Source organism: Phoca vitulina, unplaced genomic scaffold (assembly GCF_004348235.1).
Source record: "Phoca vitulina isolate PV1807 unplaced genomic scaffold, GSC_HSeal_1.0 scaffold12, whole genome shotgun sequence".
NCBI classification, from domain to species: domain Eukaryota; kingdom Metazoa; phylum Chordata; class Mammalia; order Carnivora; family Phocidae; genus Phoca; species Phoca vitulina.
This window is the reverse complement of record NW_022589715.1, coordinates 48,979,633-48,994,415: the sequence shown is the minus strand read 5'-3', so window position 1 is coordinate 48,994,415 and position 14,783 is coordinate 48,979,633. Positions and strand designations below refer to the sequence as shown.

Sequence of the window (14,783 nt, the reverse complement as noted above, 5' to 3'; positions counted from 1 at the left end):
TTTTGTCACATGTGATAATATTACAGTGGTTATATTGTTGTATTTAAAATAAGTTCTAGGGGCACATGGGTGGCTCAGTCGGTTAAGCATCTACTACTGATTTTGGCCCAGGTCATGATCTTAGGGTTGTGAGATGGAGTTACCCATCTGCTTGAGATTTTCTCTCCCCTTCTCCCTCTGCCCCTCCTCCCCTCTCCCTCTCTAAAAAAATAATAATAAATAATAATAATAAATAAAATAAGGGACGCCTGGGTGGCTCGGTTGAGTATCCAGCTCTTGGTTTTGGCTCAGGTCATGATCTCAGGGTTGTGAGATGGAGCCCTGAGCTCAGTGGGGAGTTTCTTGAAGATTCTCTCCTTCGGCCCCTCCCCCAACTCACATGCTCTCTCTCAAATAAATCTTTAAAAAATAATAAAATAAAAAAATAAGTTCTGAGATGTATTACTGAAGTATTTATACAGAGAATGACAAGAGATCTGTAATTTAAACAGTTCATCCAGGGGTAGAAGAAGGGGTTGGGGAGGAAAAAAATGAAACAAGATGGCCAAAATCTTAACTATTGAAGCTGGCTGATGGATACTTTTCGGAGTTCTACCTTTTTTTTTTTTTTTAAAGATTTTTATTTATTTATTTAACAGAGAGAGAGAGAGAGAGAGCACAAGCAGGCAGAGCGGCAGACAGAGGGAGAGGGAGAAGCAGGCCCTCCGCCGAGCAGGGAGCCTAATGCGGGGCCCGATCCCAGACCCTGGGATCATGATCTGAGCCTAAGGCAGCCGCTTAGCTGACTGAGCCACCCAGGTGCCCTGGAGTTCTACTTTTGTGAATGTTTGAAAACTCCTATAGTAAAACACAAACACATACCATCTCCGGTCTAAATGCTGAACCTCTCAACATTAATAAGCTGGGCTTCCTTTTTAAGAAAAGCTACTTAATCATTATCTTTCATCAAACAACTTAAAAAATAAAAAATATTAAGATATTAAATTGCCCTCAAACCTAGCATTAAGTACCCAGGGAAGGCATGGAGATAAAACTTTAGAATTGTATATATATCTCTGAAACAGGTGACAATGACTAAAAGCCCTACCTTGAATGTGACCTTCAGGATAGATGGCACAGGTTCAAAAAAAAGTACAGAATCTTTTAAAACTAAGCTTTTGTAAAGAACAGTCAACACTTCTTCACTGCATGTTCACTCCTTAATCCAATGCAATCTAACTTCTGGCCCCAAACCTCCACTGAAAGTACTCTTGTTAAAATTACCACTAATCTCAACTCAGAATTCAACTAACACTTTTTGGTCCCCTTTGACTAAGTTTTGAGATTTGTGTTGTTGATCATTCTCTGCCAATCTCCCACTGATGCTACTCAATCCCTATCAGACATTCTCCTTCCCCATCTGCTCCTTAAGCAATCCTCCGTTCTAAGTTCCAAGTGCCTTATATTCTTTTATTTTTTTTTTAAAGATTTTATTTATTTGACAGAGAGAGAGAGAGCACAAGCAGGGGGAATGGCAGGCAGAGGGAGAGAGAAGCAGGCTCCCCAAGGAGCAGGCAGCCCGATGCGGGGCTCCATCCCAGGACCCTAGGATCATGACCTGAGCCAAAGGCAGTCACTTAACCAACTGAGCCACCCAGGCGCCCCTTATTCTTTTATTTTTAAGACAATCCTGCATGTAGATACTTAAATTCCTTGTTTCACAGAAGAGGGAATAGACTTAGAAAGGTGCCTGGGTGGCTCAGTCATTGGGCATCTGCCTTCGGCTCAGCTCATGATCTCAGGGTCCTGGGATCAAGCCCTGCATCGGGCTCCCTGCTCGGCGGGAAGCCTGCTTCTCCCTCTCCCACTCCCCCTGCTTGTGTTCCCTCTGTCACTGTGTCTCTCTCTGTCAAATAAATAATTAAAATCTTAAAAAAAAAAAAAAAAAAAGAAAGAAAGGCTAAGTAGGGACGCCTGGCTGGCTCAGTCGGTAGAGCATGTGACTCTTGATCTCAGGGTTGTGAGTTCGAGCCCCATGATGAGCATAAAGATTACTTAATAAAAAGAAAACAAATAGGCTAAGTAAAGTATCTTCACCTGAAATCCCACAAGCACCTCAAAAGATCCCATAAACTGATCATCCACCCCTTACCTGCATCCTTTTCTCCCCTCTTTGAATATCTACTGTCAGTCTTACCTTCATTACCTAAATCTTTCAATGGCTCAAAGCCATGACTCAAAGTCCAAACCTCATGACTTGGAATGAGATCATTCATGAAGGGCCCCAGGCTACCATTTTGGCCTTATTTATTGCCATTATTTCATAGTTTCTTGGGCTATCATTACATCAATCTACCTTCAGGTCCCCAGATGCACTGTTCTGTCAGCCTCAATGCCTTTGCCTAGAATGCCCTTCCTTCACCTTGGACAAATTCTTACTCGTCCTTTGATACTCAGCTCAGCGCGTTCTCTGCACATCCTGCCCTGACCCATCCCTCCCTTAACCTTGGCAGAGGAGATAGTACCTTCTTCCACACGTGCATAAATATCAAGACCCCTTTGCGGTTACTTTATTTTCTGGTCTCCAACTATGAACAACTTGGCGACAAGAAGTTTCCCGTTCATCCTTGATTCCCCTATTATTTTGTGGTCCCAGTCCTCAGCACACACAAATAAGAGTTAATGTTTCTGAGCACCCATTGTACTTCATTAAGTACTTTCCCTTCTCCTATAAAAATGTCATGAGTGAGCCTCACTGGCTGATTGAAAAGAGGACTGTGCCATCTGGCATTTAACTTGGTGAATTCAATAGGGCTAATATCAGAAACCTGATTTGGGGTTTTTTCCAACATAGGAAAAGCAGTACCACTTCAAAGGCATAAAGTCCCACTTGCCAGGTTCAGACTATTGCCATCAGGTCAGAGAATCCCTCCGTCAATCCTAGGACTCTTCAGTGGCAAAAAAGACTTAAATGTCTGCATGTCAATTCTGAAGCATTCATCTTTTTGATATGTTATATTCCCAGTCAAGTTTTAAACTAGTTTCAGTGACATTTTGTCTCTCAGAAGTGACTCAGTATTTCTGGTGGTGGAGTTTTCAGTGATATATAATATGTATACTGCCCTCTTTCTTACTTAACTTTGTTCAGCTAGCACTATTGTTGGAAAGTCTTATTTCATACTTAATATCATCCTACCTTGGATCTGACATAAGAATTTATGAACTTTATCAGTCATATCTAAAATGCCCTTTAAAATGTTCTTAAAAATAGCCTTATTTTTTAAAAAAGTTTAAAAGCGGGGTGCCTGAGTGGCTCAGTCATTAGGCGCCTGCCTTCGGCCCAGGTCACAATCCCAGCGTCCCAGGATCGAGTCCCGCGTCGGGCTCCCTGCTCAGCAGAGAGCTTTCTTCTCCCTCTCCCTCTGCTACTCCCCCCTGCTTGTACTCTCTCTCTGTCAAATAAATAAAAACCTTTAATAAATAAATAAATAAATAAATAAATAAATGAGTTTAGAAGCAAAAATTCCCTAATAATCTTAAATAATCTCACCCTAACTAAGCAGTATTGAATTTGAATAGTATTCTACAGATGACTTTGCCTACATACGTTAACAATTTATAAATTGGAAAGCTTTAGGAAGGCATATACTTAATTGGTAATTAATGACCATGTCTTGAGCTTATCAACTTACAGAAATACTAGCTCACCACTCAAACACTACTCTCTAAAGACATGACGAAAAATAGTATTAGTATTTCAAAAATATTGTGGGAGAGCATAAAAAATTAATCTGGGCCAACAGGTTCCAGAACACATGCTGGGAACCACTGCCTCATGGGCCCCGGACCTACCACTTAGGAGGCAGTTTATATTGAGGGTAGAGAACTATGCCAATACTGAAATGCATATCCAAGTTTCCCTTAGGATTAGCTAAGGTGACTATGATAGCTCATTCAATGCTCGATCACGTCTTACATTTTGGATGATTCTGAGTAATTACTTTAGGTAAGGAGTAACTAAGTGAATCTCTTATGTGTTAATCCTTACAGGACTTGCAGACAGTTAATCTGGACTCTACTGGGAATGCCAATCAGTGCTCAGTTTTCTTGTACTCATTTATCCAATTCTAAAGTTGCTAGAATACAACGGGACTCTGGAGAACCACACAATAGGTGACTGAGTAGTTGTATTAAATGTCCTGCAATGGCATTTTTTAAAAAGATTTATTTGAGAGAGAGAACGTGAGTGCAGGGGGAAGGAGCAGAGGCAGAGGAGAGAGAGAAACTCAAGCAGACTGCGCTGTGCGCAGAGCCCGACACAGGGCTTGTTCTCATGACCCTAAGATCCCAACCCGGGCTGAAACCAAAAGTTGGACTATTAACTGATTGTGCCACCCAGGTGCCCCCTTGCAAAAGGATTTTAAAATATACATACTATTTGATTCGGCATCAAATAAAAGAACAGAAGGCTACGTTATAATGCTAAGATACTGGTTGCAACAGATTATGTTCTGATTTTTTAATAGTTTATGGGGTGGGAGAGAAAAAGAAATCACCTCTAGTCACAAATGCTTCAAAATATGCACATATTCTTACATCAAATTACCACAGCCTGAAACTTTTCTGTATCTATAATAAGAAAAACTCACCAACATAATATAGCTTCAGAACCTACAGATTTAAAATACTTTCCCAGAAGGGATTAGTTACAACTTGTCAAAGAGCAGAATACCAGAGAGAAGAGACCCTGACAGAGAGCTCTGGAGACCTACAGCTCAGTTTTCAGCTGAGTACTTACAATCACATGTGAGTGAGGGAAGCCTAGGGAACTACCTTAGACCTTTCCAGAGACTGAAAAAGACAAAACCCACACAGGTATGGGAATAGCTCACATTCCCAATGATCACAAAAATATATGGGGTAGGCATGCCTGGCTGGCTCAGTCGGTGGAGCATGTGACTTGATCTCAGGGTTGTGGGTTCAAGCCCCACAGTGGGTGTAGAAATTACTTAAAAATAAAAAAAAAATCTTAAAAGGGGGGGAGGGGCTAGCAGGCAGAATACTCAGAAGGATACTGCCTCAATAGTGGGGCTGAATTAATTTAATGGGAATAATCCTAAACTTAAGGCTGCTCTAATCCTGCCTAACACAGCAAAAAAGCAAGCACTAAGAAAACTGTTCCAAGAAACTTCACTCACGACATCAGAACAAAGCTCAAAAATATTTAAAGGAATAGGGGCGCCTGGGTGGCTCAGTCGTTAAGTGTCTGCCTTCGGCTCAGGTCATGATCCCGGGGTCCTGGGATCGAGCCCCGCGTCGGGCTCCCTGCTTGGCAGGAAGCCTGCTTCTCCCTCTCCCACTCCCCCTGCTTGCGTTCCCCTCTCACTATGTATCTCTCTGTCAAATAAATAAAATCTTTAAAAAAATAAAAAATAAAAAAAAATATTTAAAGGAGTAAAAAAAAAAAAAACCCACCTTCAGTAGAATAAATTCCACATCTGGCATCCAATCAGAAATTACCAAGAAGCAAAAATATATGATGTACAATGAGGGAAAAAAATTAACCAAGAGAAACAGACCCAGAAATGACACAAATGATAGAATTAATAGACAAAGACATCAAAACATCTATCAATATCTCATTTAGTCAAGAAGGAAGAAAAAAGCATAAGCATGTTAAGGAGATATGGAAGATATGTTTTAAAAAATCCAAACTGAATTTGCAGAAATGAGAAATAGCATATCTGAGATTAAAATAAACTCTAAATATACTTCTGCCTCCACCAAGCCTCCACACTGCACAAATTAGTCTACTTTCTTTAAAATAAAGGCCAAGTCCCTTTATGTTGTTTACCATATTTCAGTCTGATCCCAACCAGCATCTCCAAACTCCACAATAAATACTTGCTGAATTAAAGGGAATGCCTAAACACAGAGGCAGAAAATAAGGCCTCTGTAATTAATTCAACAGTAGTACCAATCATGTGCCAGGTATTAATCTAGGCACTGAAGATAGTGCAATAAACCAAACAAACACAGAGCTTATGTTCCAATCATCCAAACAGCTGCCACAAAATCCGTTACAAAGTAATAACAAAAAGATACCCATGCCTTTATTTAAACCATTTATTTTCCCAAATTACCGCAACTTAGGTTGCCTAATTTCCTAGCACACAATAAATCAAAAACAGCAAATTATTTAAGTGTGTATAGGTTACTTACAGCAAATATACTGAAAGTTGTCCAGAGTGAGAGCAAAAACTCTTACAAGCAAAGATGATGACACAAAATTAAAAAGCAGAAACAGAAAACGCAGCAAGCAGATGCATTTACTGGAGGGGCAAGCAGCTCTGCATACTTTAATCATTAAGGCACTACAAGCTCAACGACTGACCTAGGTATATATCGGAATGCACAACTTGTTTTCCCATCACCCTGGATCAACTTTACAGTCTAAGTACCTTGTTTAAGAAGTCTAGGAGACAAACCATAAGAGACTCTTAATCACAGGAAACAAACTGAGGGTTGCTGGAGGGCGGGTGGAGGGATGGGTAACTGGGTGATGGACACTGGGGAGGGTATGTGTTGTAATGAGCATTGGGTATTATAGAAGACTGATGAATCACAAACCTCTACCCCTGAAACAAATAATACATTATATATTAATTTTAAAAAAAGTCTAAGACGTGAAATATGACAACTGCCATTCAAACGGACTAAAAAAGTATAACATAAGGTTAGTCAAGTTAAAGAAGGAAATACACACGACCTGGAAGTTTATATGAAAAACCTTTCCAAGACATTTTTCAAGGACAATCAAATGACAATGTTACTATGCTTCACTTCATAATATATTATAGGTTCTTAATTATTTTTATGGGTTCTTTCTTAAAAACCTGGCTCTACTAGCATTTTTATCCACCTGATTATGTATTCTGTATTTTCAAACTTTATTTTTAAAGGCACAGTCCTTGGTCTGTTTGTTTTTTAACCCAACACAAAACTATCCCTGAAAAGAGTGGAACTGAACTGGCTAAAGAAAGGGCAGTAACACAGAATCCCACCGACCTATTCTACCCCTCCTTGCCTGCCATGGAGGTTCTGGAGATGTCTACAGAAAACCCTACTGCTCCCACCAATGAACAGGCTAAAAACTACTGAGATTTTTAGTATCAGAAGTCATTAACATTATTACAAAAAGAATGATAAAAGTAGAAACTCGTCTTTTTGTAGCTACCACTGTAAACACCCGATTCAACAAGATTACCAATGGCTGCTAAAACCACTGAACAGGACAGGGCGCCTGGGTGGCTCAGTTGGTTAAGCGACTGCCTTCGGCTCAGGTCATGATCCTGGAGTCCCGGGATCGAGTCCCACGTCAGGCTCCCTGCTCAGCAGGGAGTCTGCTTCTCTCTCTGACCCTCCCTCCTCTCATGCTCTCTCTCTCTATCTCATTCTCTCTCTCAAATAAATAAATAAAATCTTTAAAAAAAAAAAAAAAACCACTGAACAGGACAGACCCACTGTCGCTAAGTATCATCCCACAGACTTCTTACTAATCCCAAATGGAATGAGGTTCCTTTCCAAGAGACATGGTGGCCACCAGCATAACCAAATGATCAAACTTAGCTGATGGCACCACCATTATATCTCTTGCTGCAGTAGGAAATGCCATCACCTATCAAGTATTCTTGCTAAAAATAATCAACCTGAATCTGATATGAGAAAAAAACAGATGAATACAAATCTACAGAGAAAGCAGCCTGGACTCTTCAAATAAGTCCATGTCATAAAGACCAAAAAAAGGTAGGGGAATTGTTCTGGATTAATAAAGAGACATCAACCACATGCAACACATGTAATTATTGAATCCTCAATCAAAAAGTAAAACAGCTATAAAAGAGATTTTTAGAAGACAATCTAAACATTAGCTATGTATATTAGATGATATTATAATACTGTTAGTATTTTAGGAGTGATACTGGTATTGTGATTATATAGATGATGATCTTATTCTTACGAGAGAGAAGCTGAAGGATCCAGTACCATGATGTCAACAACTTCAAGTGGTTCAGCAAAAAAGAAAAAAGTGTATATACGTATGTGCTTGTGTGTGTATATATTAGAGAAAAAGTGAGAAAACAAATATGGCAAAATATCAAAAATGGTGAATCTACATAAAGGGTATGTACGGTGTTTCCTTTACTATTCTTTCGACTCATTATGTTTGAATATTTTCAAAAAAACAAAACTGAGGGGCGCCTGGGTGGCGCAGTCAGTTAAGCATCTGCCTTTGGCTCAGGTCATACTCCCAGGGTTCTGGGATCGAGCCCTGCGTCGGGCTCCCTGCTCAGTGGAGAGCCTATTGCTCCCTCTTCCTCTGCCCCTCCCCTTGTCCCCCACTCATGCATGGGCACGAGCTCTCTCTCTTCCTCTCTTGCAAATAAATAAATAAATAATCAATCTTTAAAAAAAATAACAAAATTGAGAAGGAAAAAGGTCACTAACATCCCTTGAGCACACAGAGGAAAGAGGAAGACAGCAGTATTACACTGACTAAAGTTACCTTGAAATTAAATACTCAAAACACCAAACACACGTACAACTTTGTAACTCCAACCCACCATTTCCAAACAGTGCTTTCTTCTTTGAAACACAACTTTTAACCAAATTCGTGTGTATTTCTTGGAAAAGATGATATAAAAGATTGCCTACACTCAAGTCAACTACTTGGCAGGACGAGTAACACAGATAAGGTTATTTTAGGAAACTGGTATACTTGAAGATTTGGAAGATAAGAATATCTATAGCTTTCCTATATAGCAGGTCACAAAAACAGGAGAAATCAGGCAAAGAACATTATAAGGTAATCATCTTACCTCCTAAAGCCTAGATTTAGACTGCCTCTCAAAGAAGCAAATGACAAAGGCTGTGTATTTGATTCCACTGCAAAAGAAAGTGATCATCATTAAAACCCAGACCAAACCCAAAAAACTTAGTAACTTCTTTGGAAACACATACCTTTTAATTTTCATTTTGGAAACTTTATTTTTAAAATGGAAATGTTCTCGTACAAAATTAATTAGATAATGCAGTAATATACATCTGCAATATAAGCTATCCTTTAAAAACATTTTTACTTCATTTTCATGAATATATACAACTAATGAATTTATAAATATTCTTTGGTATAAAGGGTAATAACTAATCATCCCCCAGCACACTGAGAGTTGGTCTGGTATACATACCAAAACTGTGTGTTACTAGACAATGTGGCACTACGAAGAAAAAGACTGTAACTACTCTATAGGACTTCTGTCCTTTAAAGGAGAAAAATTCTTTTCTCAAAGTAGCAGTGGGTTCTGTTGAACCATTCACTCTGTCATTCCATTTTCCACTATGATCAATGACTTCATTCATGTTAAGAGTGACAACCTAAAGTCATAGTAAGTCTTTACCTCTGTTGTGTAATTGATTTATAGTCACCTTTCACTTTTCTAAGTATTTGTTTGCTCTACTATTCATTTTGTCATTTAACAATCTAGAACATTGTATGTTTCAATGCTGACACTGTAAACCTGATTTGCCTTAACACATAGGCCTGATTCTCCATGTAACCCTTACCGTAACTAGCCAGGGCAAAAATCAAAGTAGGCATCTCCTGAATTTATTTTTCCCTGTCATTGTATTAAAATGGTGCCGTGTTTTAAGTAACTGATTTAATCTTTTCAGGTGTCATGTTACTAAACGATCCAAGATGGATAGAATTAGAGAGGAGCTCATAGTACATGTAAAATTCAGAAAACAGAATTAATACAGTTTAGAAAAGATCAAGATACCTGAGTAACTTAACAACAACAAACAGCTCATGGGAAAAGTTACAGAAGATTTTAGGAGTATTTGCTCATCTCTCCTAAATATGAATAAAAACTTAACTCCCACACACAAGAATTGTTTTAGATCAAGTGTTATATTCTTGAACAGAGATGTAAGTTTCTCAAGGTTTTATGCAGCACTTGCAAATCTAAAAACCATTTTTTAAATGATCAGCATTCAGTCACTCAAGGAATTTTAAAGTAGACATAACTACATGTCTTTCAGCAACCTTTAAACTGCTTAATCAAATTAATTTTCCATGCCTACAAACAGAAGTGGGAAAATGTTTCCTACTACTGCACAAACTGGATCAAGATAAGCCAGAACTCTACTACCTGCCATTCCTTGTGATGCAGTAACCAAGAGTGCCTACCTAGGAGCTGCCTCCAGTGAATACCAGCAATTATAGAACTAAACTGCTCTTCAAAGACCTGTAAATCAAAGCAAGAAGGGAGGGCACAGACAGGAGTGGCCTGAAGTACTCTTTATTCTTAATGTTCCTGGAATTTTTCTTTCTCAAATTTAATAAACAACCTCTTAAAAAGTTATTTTTATACTAGTCAAATTAGTATTTTACAGAATACTGTCAAGTTTTTATTCATTAAAAAGGTGACCAGAAACATCTCAGCAAGATGAAGGCTGCTGACAAAAAGCATCTAGTTTCCTTAGCAACAAACAAGTCTGAAAAATCAAGGTTTGACAACGAAGTGGGAAGGATGGTATGATAAAGGGAAAAGCAGCTCTCATGTATGCACCTTGGGTACCCAGATTCCTCTGCTAATTCTTCTGTTTTCATCCTGTCAGTAAGGCAAATCTGTACGTTACTCTGAGTGAAAGGCAAAATCAATACCCTCAGAGAGCAGCTGGTATTACTACCCAACCTTTAACTCAAATAACTACAACCTCTAACAGTCATCATTTTTCATCCTGAACACTTTGCCTTTCCCTTACAATATTAAGATGAACCATTTTAACTACCAATAACAGGGTTTTTACAATGCTTCCACCTACACAATTTGAGTGCACATTAATCCGAGCTTAACTTCTAACATTTTAGGGGTCTAGAAACTGATGTTTGTGTGTTTTGTTTTTAAATGGCATCTTTTTCACAAGATTATAAAAATGGTCAAGTAATGTCATAGGTATGTTCAAAAATGAAGACTTTAAGAAATGTCTTATTTAGTAAATTGTAGTAGGGTGAAACAATAAGGTTAAAATTAAAAGATCTTGGTTCTGGCTCAATCACTAACTTTGACCAAATGATTTAACCTCTCTCTGCCTTTCTTCATTTATCAATGTAGGTAATTTTATTGACATGTGATGAGTCCTATAAAGCATCACAGCATTTATAAATGTTTAGTAAATATCTGCTATGTTTTGGTTAATGAGGATTAGGAGATGGGCTTCATGTAACAATGGCTATAATAGGCATAGTATCTCCAGTGATTTTTTTTTTTTCACAATGACTCCCACAAGGTAGGTAAGTAACTATCCCCATTTCATGAAATTGAAACAAAAACACCTGTTCCAGGTCCCATAATCAGCGGCTTAATTATAAACAGAACTCAAGTCTTCTGGGTCCTAATCTACCACCATGTTATCTCCAAGGTCCTTTTAACTTGAAAATTACTTCCAAATTATCCACAAGTTCAACTCATAAACGGTCTTATCAGTCTGAATTAAGCAAAACATATAAAAAACACGTAAAGTTACCCTGACCTTCCCTGAGGTAGGTATCGAGGGCATGAACTACCCTGTATGCCCTCAGTACTAACTGAAATCAATACCTGTCAAGTTTACTGCTAATGTTTCATACTTACAAAATGATAAAATATAGGCTAAGTTCCCATTAACTGCTTCACTTCTCAATTCAGCTTGTGAAAATACATTACTTTCAGGTAGACATCCATTTTCCTAGGGATAAAGCATATTTCAATGATAATACACCTCAGCTAAAATAATTTTGATATGCCATTCAAATTTCCTGTTTTCCCATTTCTTTATATCACTATTCTTTAAAAAAAAAAAACTCATTTTCTAGAACAATATGTAAACTGAATAACTGAACTTTCGCAAAAGCTATGAGATGGAGTTCCAACATTCCAAATTAAATGTTTATCTTCAAATTCAGATAATCTGTTACCCTTTTATTTTTTTACAGTATTTTTACAAAGCTTTAGAAAATTGTATACAGACAATGACCATTTTTAGTACTCAGCTTAATGACTTTTCTTTTTTGGTTACCACTTAACAATTAGGGAGGAAAGAAATCTCTTTAATTATGAAATTAAAACCACACCTGCTTGTACTCACCTGCAAAACAGCATGAACTGACCTCGCACTATCAAAGGATGGAAACACGTAATTTACATATGTCTCCTGATCAGGACTTACTCCCATTTCATGCATTGCTTTGAGAACTTCGACTATACCTATAAGATTAAATTTAGAAGCACACAGATGAAGTACTTGGAATACATTACAAAAGATCAGAAAGTTCAGTTCATTTACTTTCTTAATCATAATGTACGAAAAACTACTCATTTTGTTTGTCTAAAAAGAGAAAGCAAAAAAGCAACAGAAGTGGGAAATAAGATGATAAATGAAAAAAAAATTAATTCCTCCTTTCTTCATCTATTAATTCAGTAGCAAGTGCTAAGGAAATATTTTAGAAATGACAACTGTAAGAAAGTTTAAAATAATTAAGCAAAATGCCTAATGCTTCTGCCACCCAAATGAACAGAGATTGTAAAACATCATTGCTATTACAGAGCAGTGACGGATCGACACAAGAAAACTGGACCCAGGGGCGCCTGGGTGGCTCAGGCATTGAGCTTCTGCCTTCGGCTCAGGTCATGATCCCAGGGTCCTGGGATTGAGCCCCACATCAGGTTCCCTGCTCGGCGGGAAGCCTGCTTCTCCCTCTCCCACTCCCCCTGCTTGTGTTCCCTCTCTTGCTGTGTCTCTCTCTGTCAAATAAATAAATAAAATCTTAAAAAAAAAAAAAAAGAAAACTGGACCCAGTAAACACTGCAGAGGGAAGGGATGAGCGGTGACTCAAATAAATAAAATCTTAAAAACAAAAACAAAACAACAAAACAAAAAAATACTCCCTCTAGAAGTCCCTGTTTTTACCCTATCATATCCTCTACAGAAAAATTACATTTCTATAAATTTGTTACGTAATGAGCTCTAGTACAAATACTTGATTGTAAATTCCCGCTGAGTACAGAAATACACAGGCAAGTGTGACTACATTATGAATATCTGCACATTTCTTTAAGAGAAAATTCAGATTATTATTCAGATTAAACAGTTTATTATATTTAAAATCACCTAATGGATCTTCAAAACCTTAGATGTTTAAATGTATTTTTAAAGATACTAATATGGAAAAAAAAATCTCAAAAGACAGAGCACATGCTTAGTGACAAAATTTAGGAGAACATGCGTATAGAGTTAGTCCACAGAGCACACAACAAGCATCAGAATACTTGAAAGCCAAATTCAGTAGAAGTATTCTTCTAACAATTCACTAGGAATTACTAGTAATAACATGGGTAACTATCATAAAAAATGGCAAATCACACTGTGCTCTTCTTAAAGATTACTAAGTATTTGAAAGGAGGGCATAAGGCTAGTTGCTTTTCAATGAGTAGCAATAGAGTTGTGTTAATCTAACGTCCTCAATGTCCTTCCTCATCAATAACGACTGCTTTCATGACCATGGTTTAAAGTAAATAGCTATGTTTCTGGAAGACTCTCCGGTGAAATGACAAAAAAAAAAAAAAAAACAAGCTCAAAGTTTAATGAGACCTAGCTTTCAACCCTGTTCTGGCACTTAATGGCAGTGTAAATCTGAACAAGTAACTTCACCTTTCTGAGCCATAATTTCTGAGCTTCCACATTAATATGGCAGGAACTGTGCCTTCTAGACACTTTATCAAATAACACTTGGCTTAATCCTCCCTAACTGCCATCCATGTTAGATTAAGCAAGTCAATATGTGTCAAGGCACTCAATGAATGGAACACTTTTCTGACCTGTAAGAGTCTAGGCCTAGTGAATGGATAGAAACACCAAGAACTATAAATATTACCCACAGGCATGGAAGAAATTCTTTTGATCTAGGCCTAGAGGAAGGTTGAGGACAAGAGGAAAAACAGAACATACTGAACAAAAAGAATACTAGTACCACCTTAGTTCTGATCAGTATCAACAGCTGACTCTTGAACACGCAGGGGTTAGGGGTGCCAGCTCTGGCGCAATTGAAAATCTGCATATCACTTCTGACTCCCTAAAAACTTAACTAATAGCCTACTGTTAACCAGAAGCCTTACCAATAACATAGTCAATTAACACATATTTTGTATGTCCTATGTCTTAAAATCAGCTAAAGGACAAAAATATTATGAAAATCATAAGGAAGAGAAAGTACATTTACAGTACTGTATTTATTTAAAAAAAAAAAAAAAATCCGTGTATAAGGGGACCTGCACAGTTCAAACCTGTGTTGCTCAGGGGTCAACAATATTAACAAGGCTTTCAACTCAGTCTACTGGGTGATATACTTCTTTTTGTAATAAATAAAGCCGGGAAGGTCTTAGGAGTCAAATAATCTTTATTTTAACAAAAGTGTTAAAGTAAGGGGTGCCTGGGTGGCTCAGTCGTTAAGCATCTGCCTTCAGCTCAGGTCATGATCCCAGGGTTCTAGGATCTAGCCCCACATCGGGCTCCCTGCTCAGCGAGGAGCCTGCTTCTCACTTTCCCTCTGCTGCTCCCCCTGCTTGTGCTCTCTCTCTTCCTCTCTCTGTCAAATGAATAAATAAAAAATCTTAAAAAAAAAAAAAGTGTTAAAGTGAGTGCTCCAAGATCAAAGGCATATCTTGAATAAGAAACCAAGTCTCATAGTTGCTGGCAGGTGCTTG

General features: G+C 38.0%; 1 protein-coding gene across 1 annotated transcript in view; it reads right to left on the bottom strand.

The window, feature by feature from the left end:
• The window catches only part of LRPPRC (leucine rich pentatricopeptide repeat containing), a 104,906-nt gene that overhangs the window by 63,415 nt on the left and 26,708 nt on the right, over positions 1 to 14,783 (bottom strand). The window contains exons 12-14 of the mRNA XM_032411076.1: positions 12,169 to 12,287; positions 11,676 to 11,769; positions 8,859 to 8,925 (exon numbers count right to left, since the gene is read on the bottom strand). Of these exons, the coding sequence (XP_032266967.1) occupies positions 8,859 to 8,925; positions 11,676 to 11,769; positions 12,169 to 12,287 (280 nt within the window). The remainder of the gene's footprint in view (positions 1 to 8,858; positions 8,926 to 11,675; positions 11,770 to 12,168; positions 12,288 to 14,783) is intronic.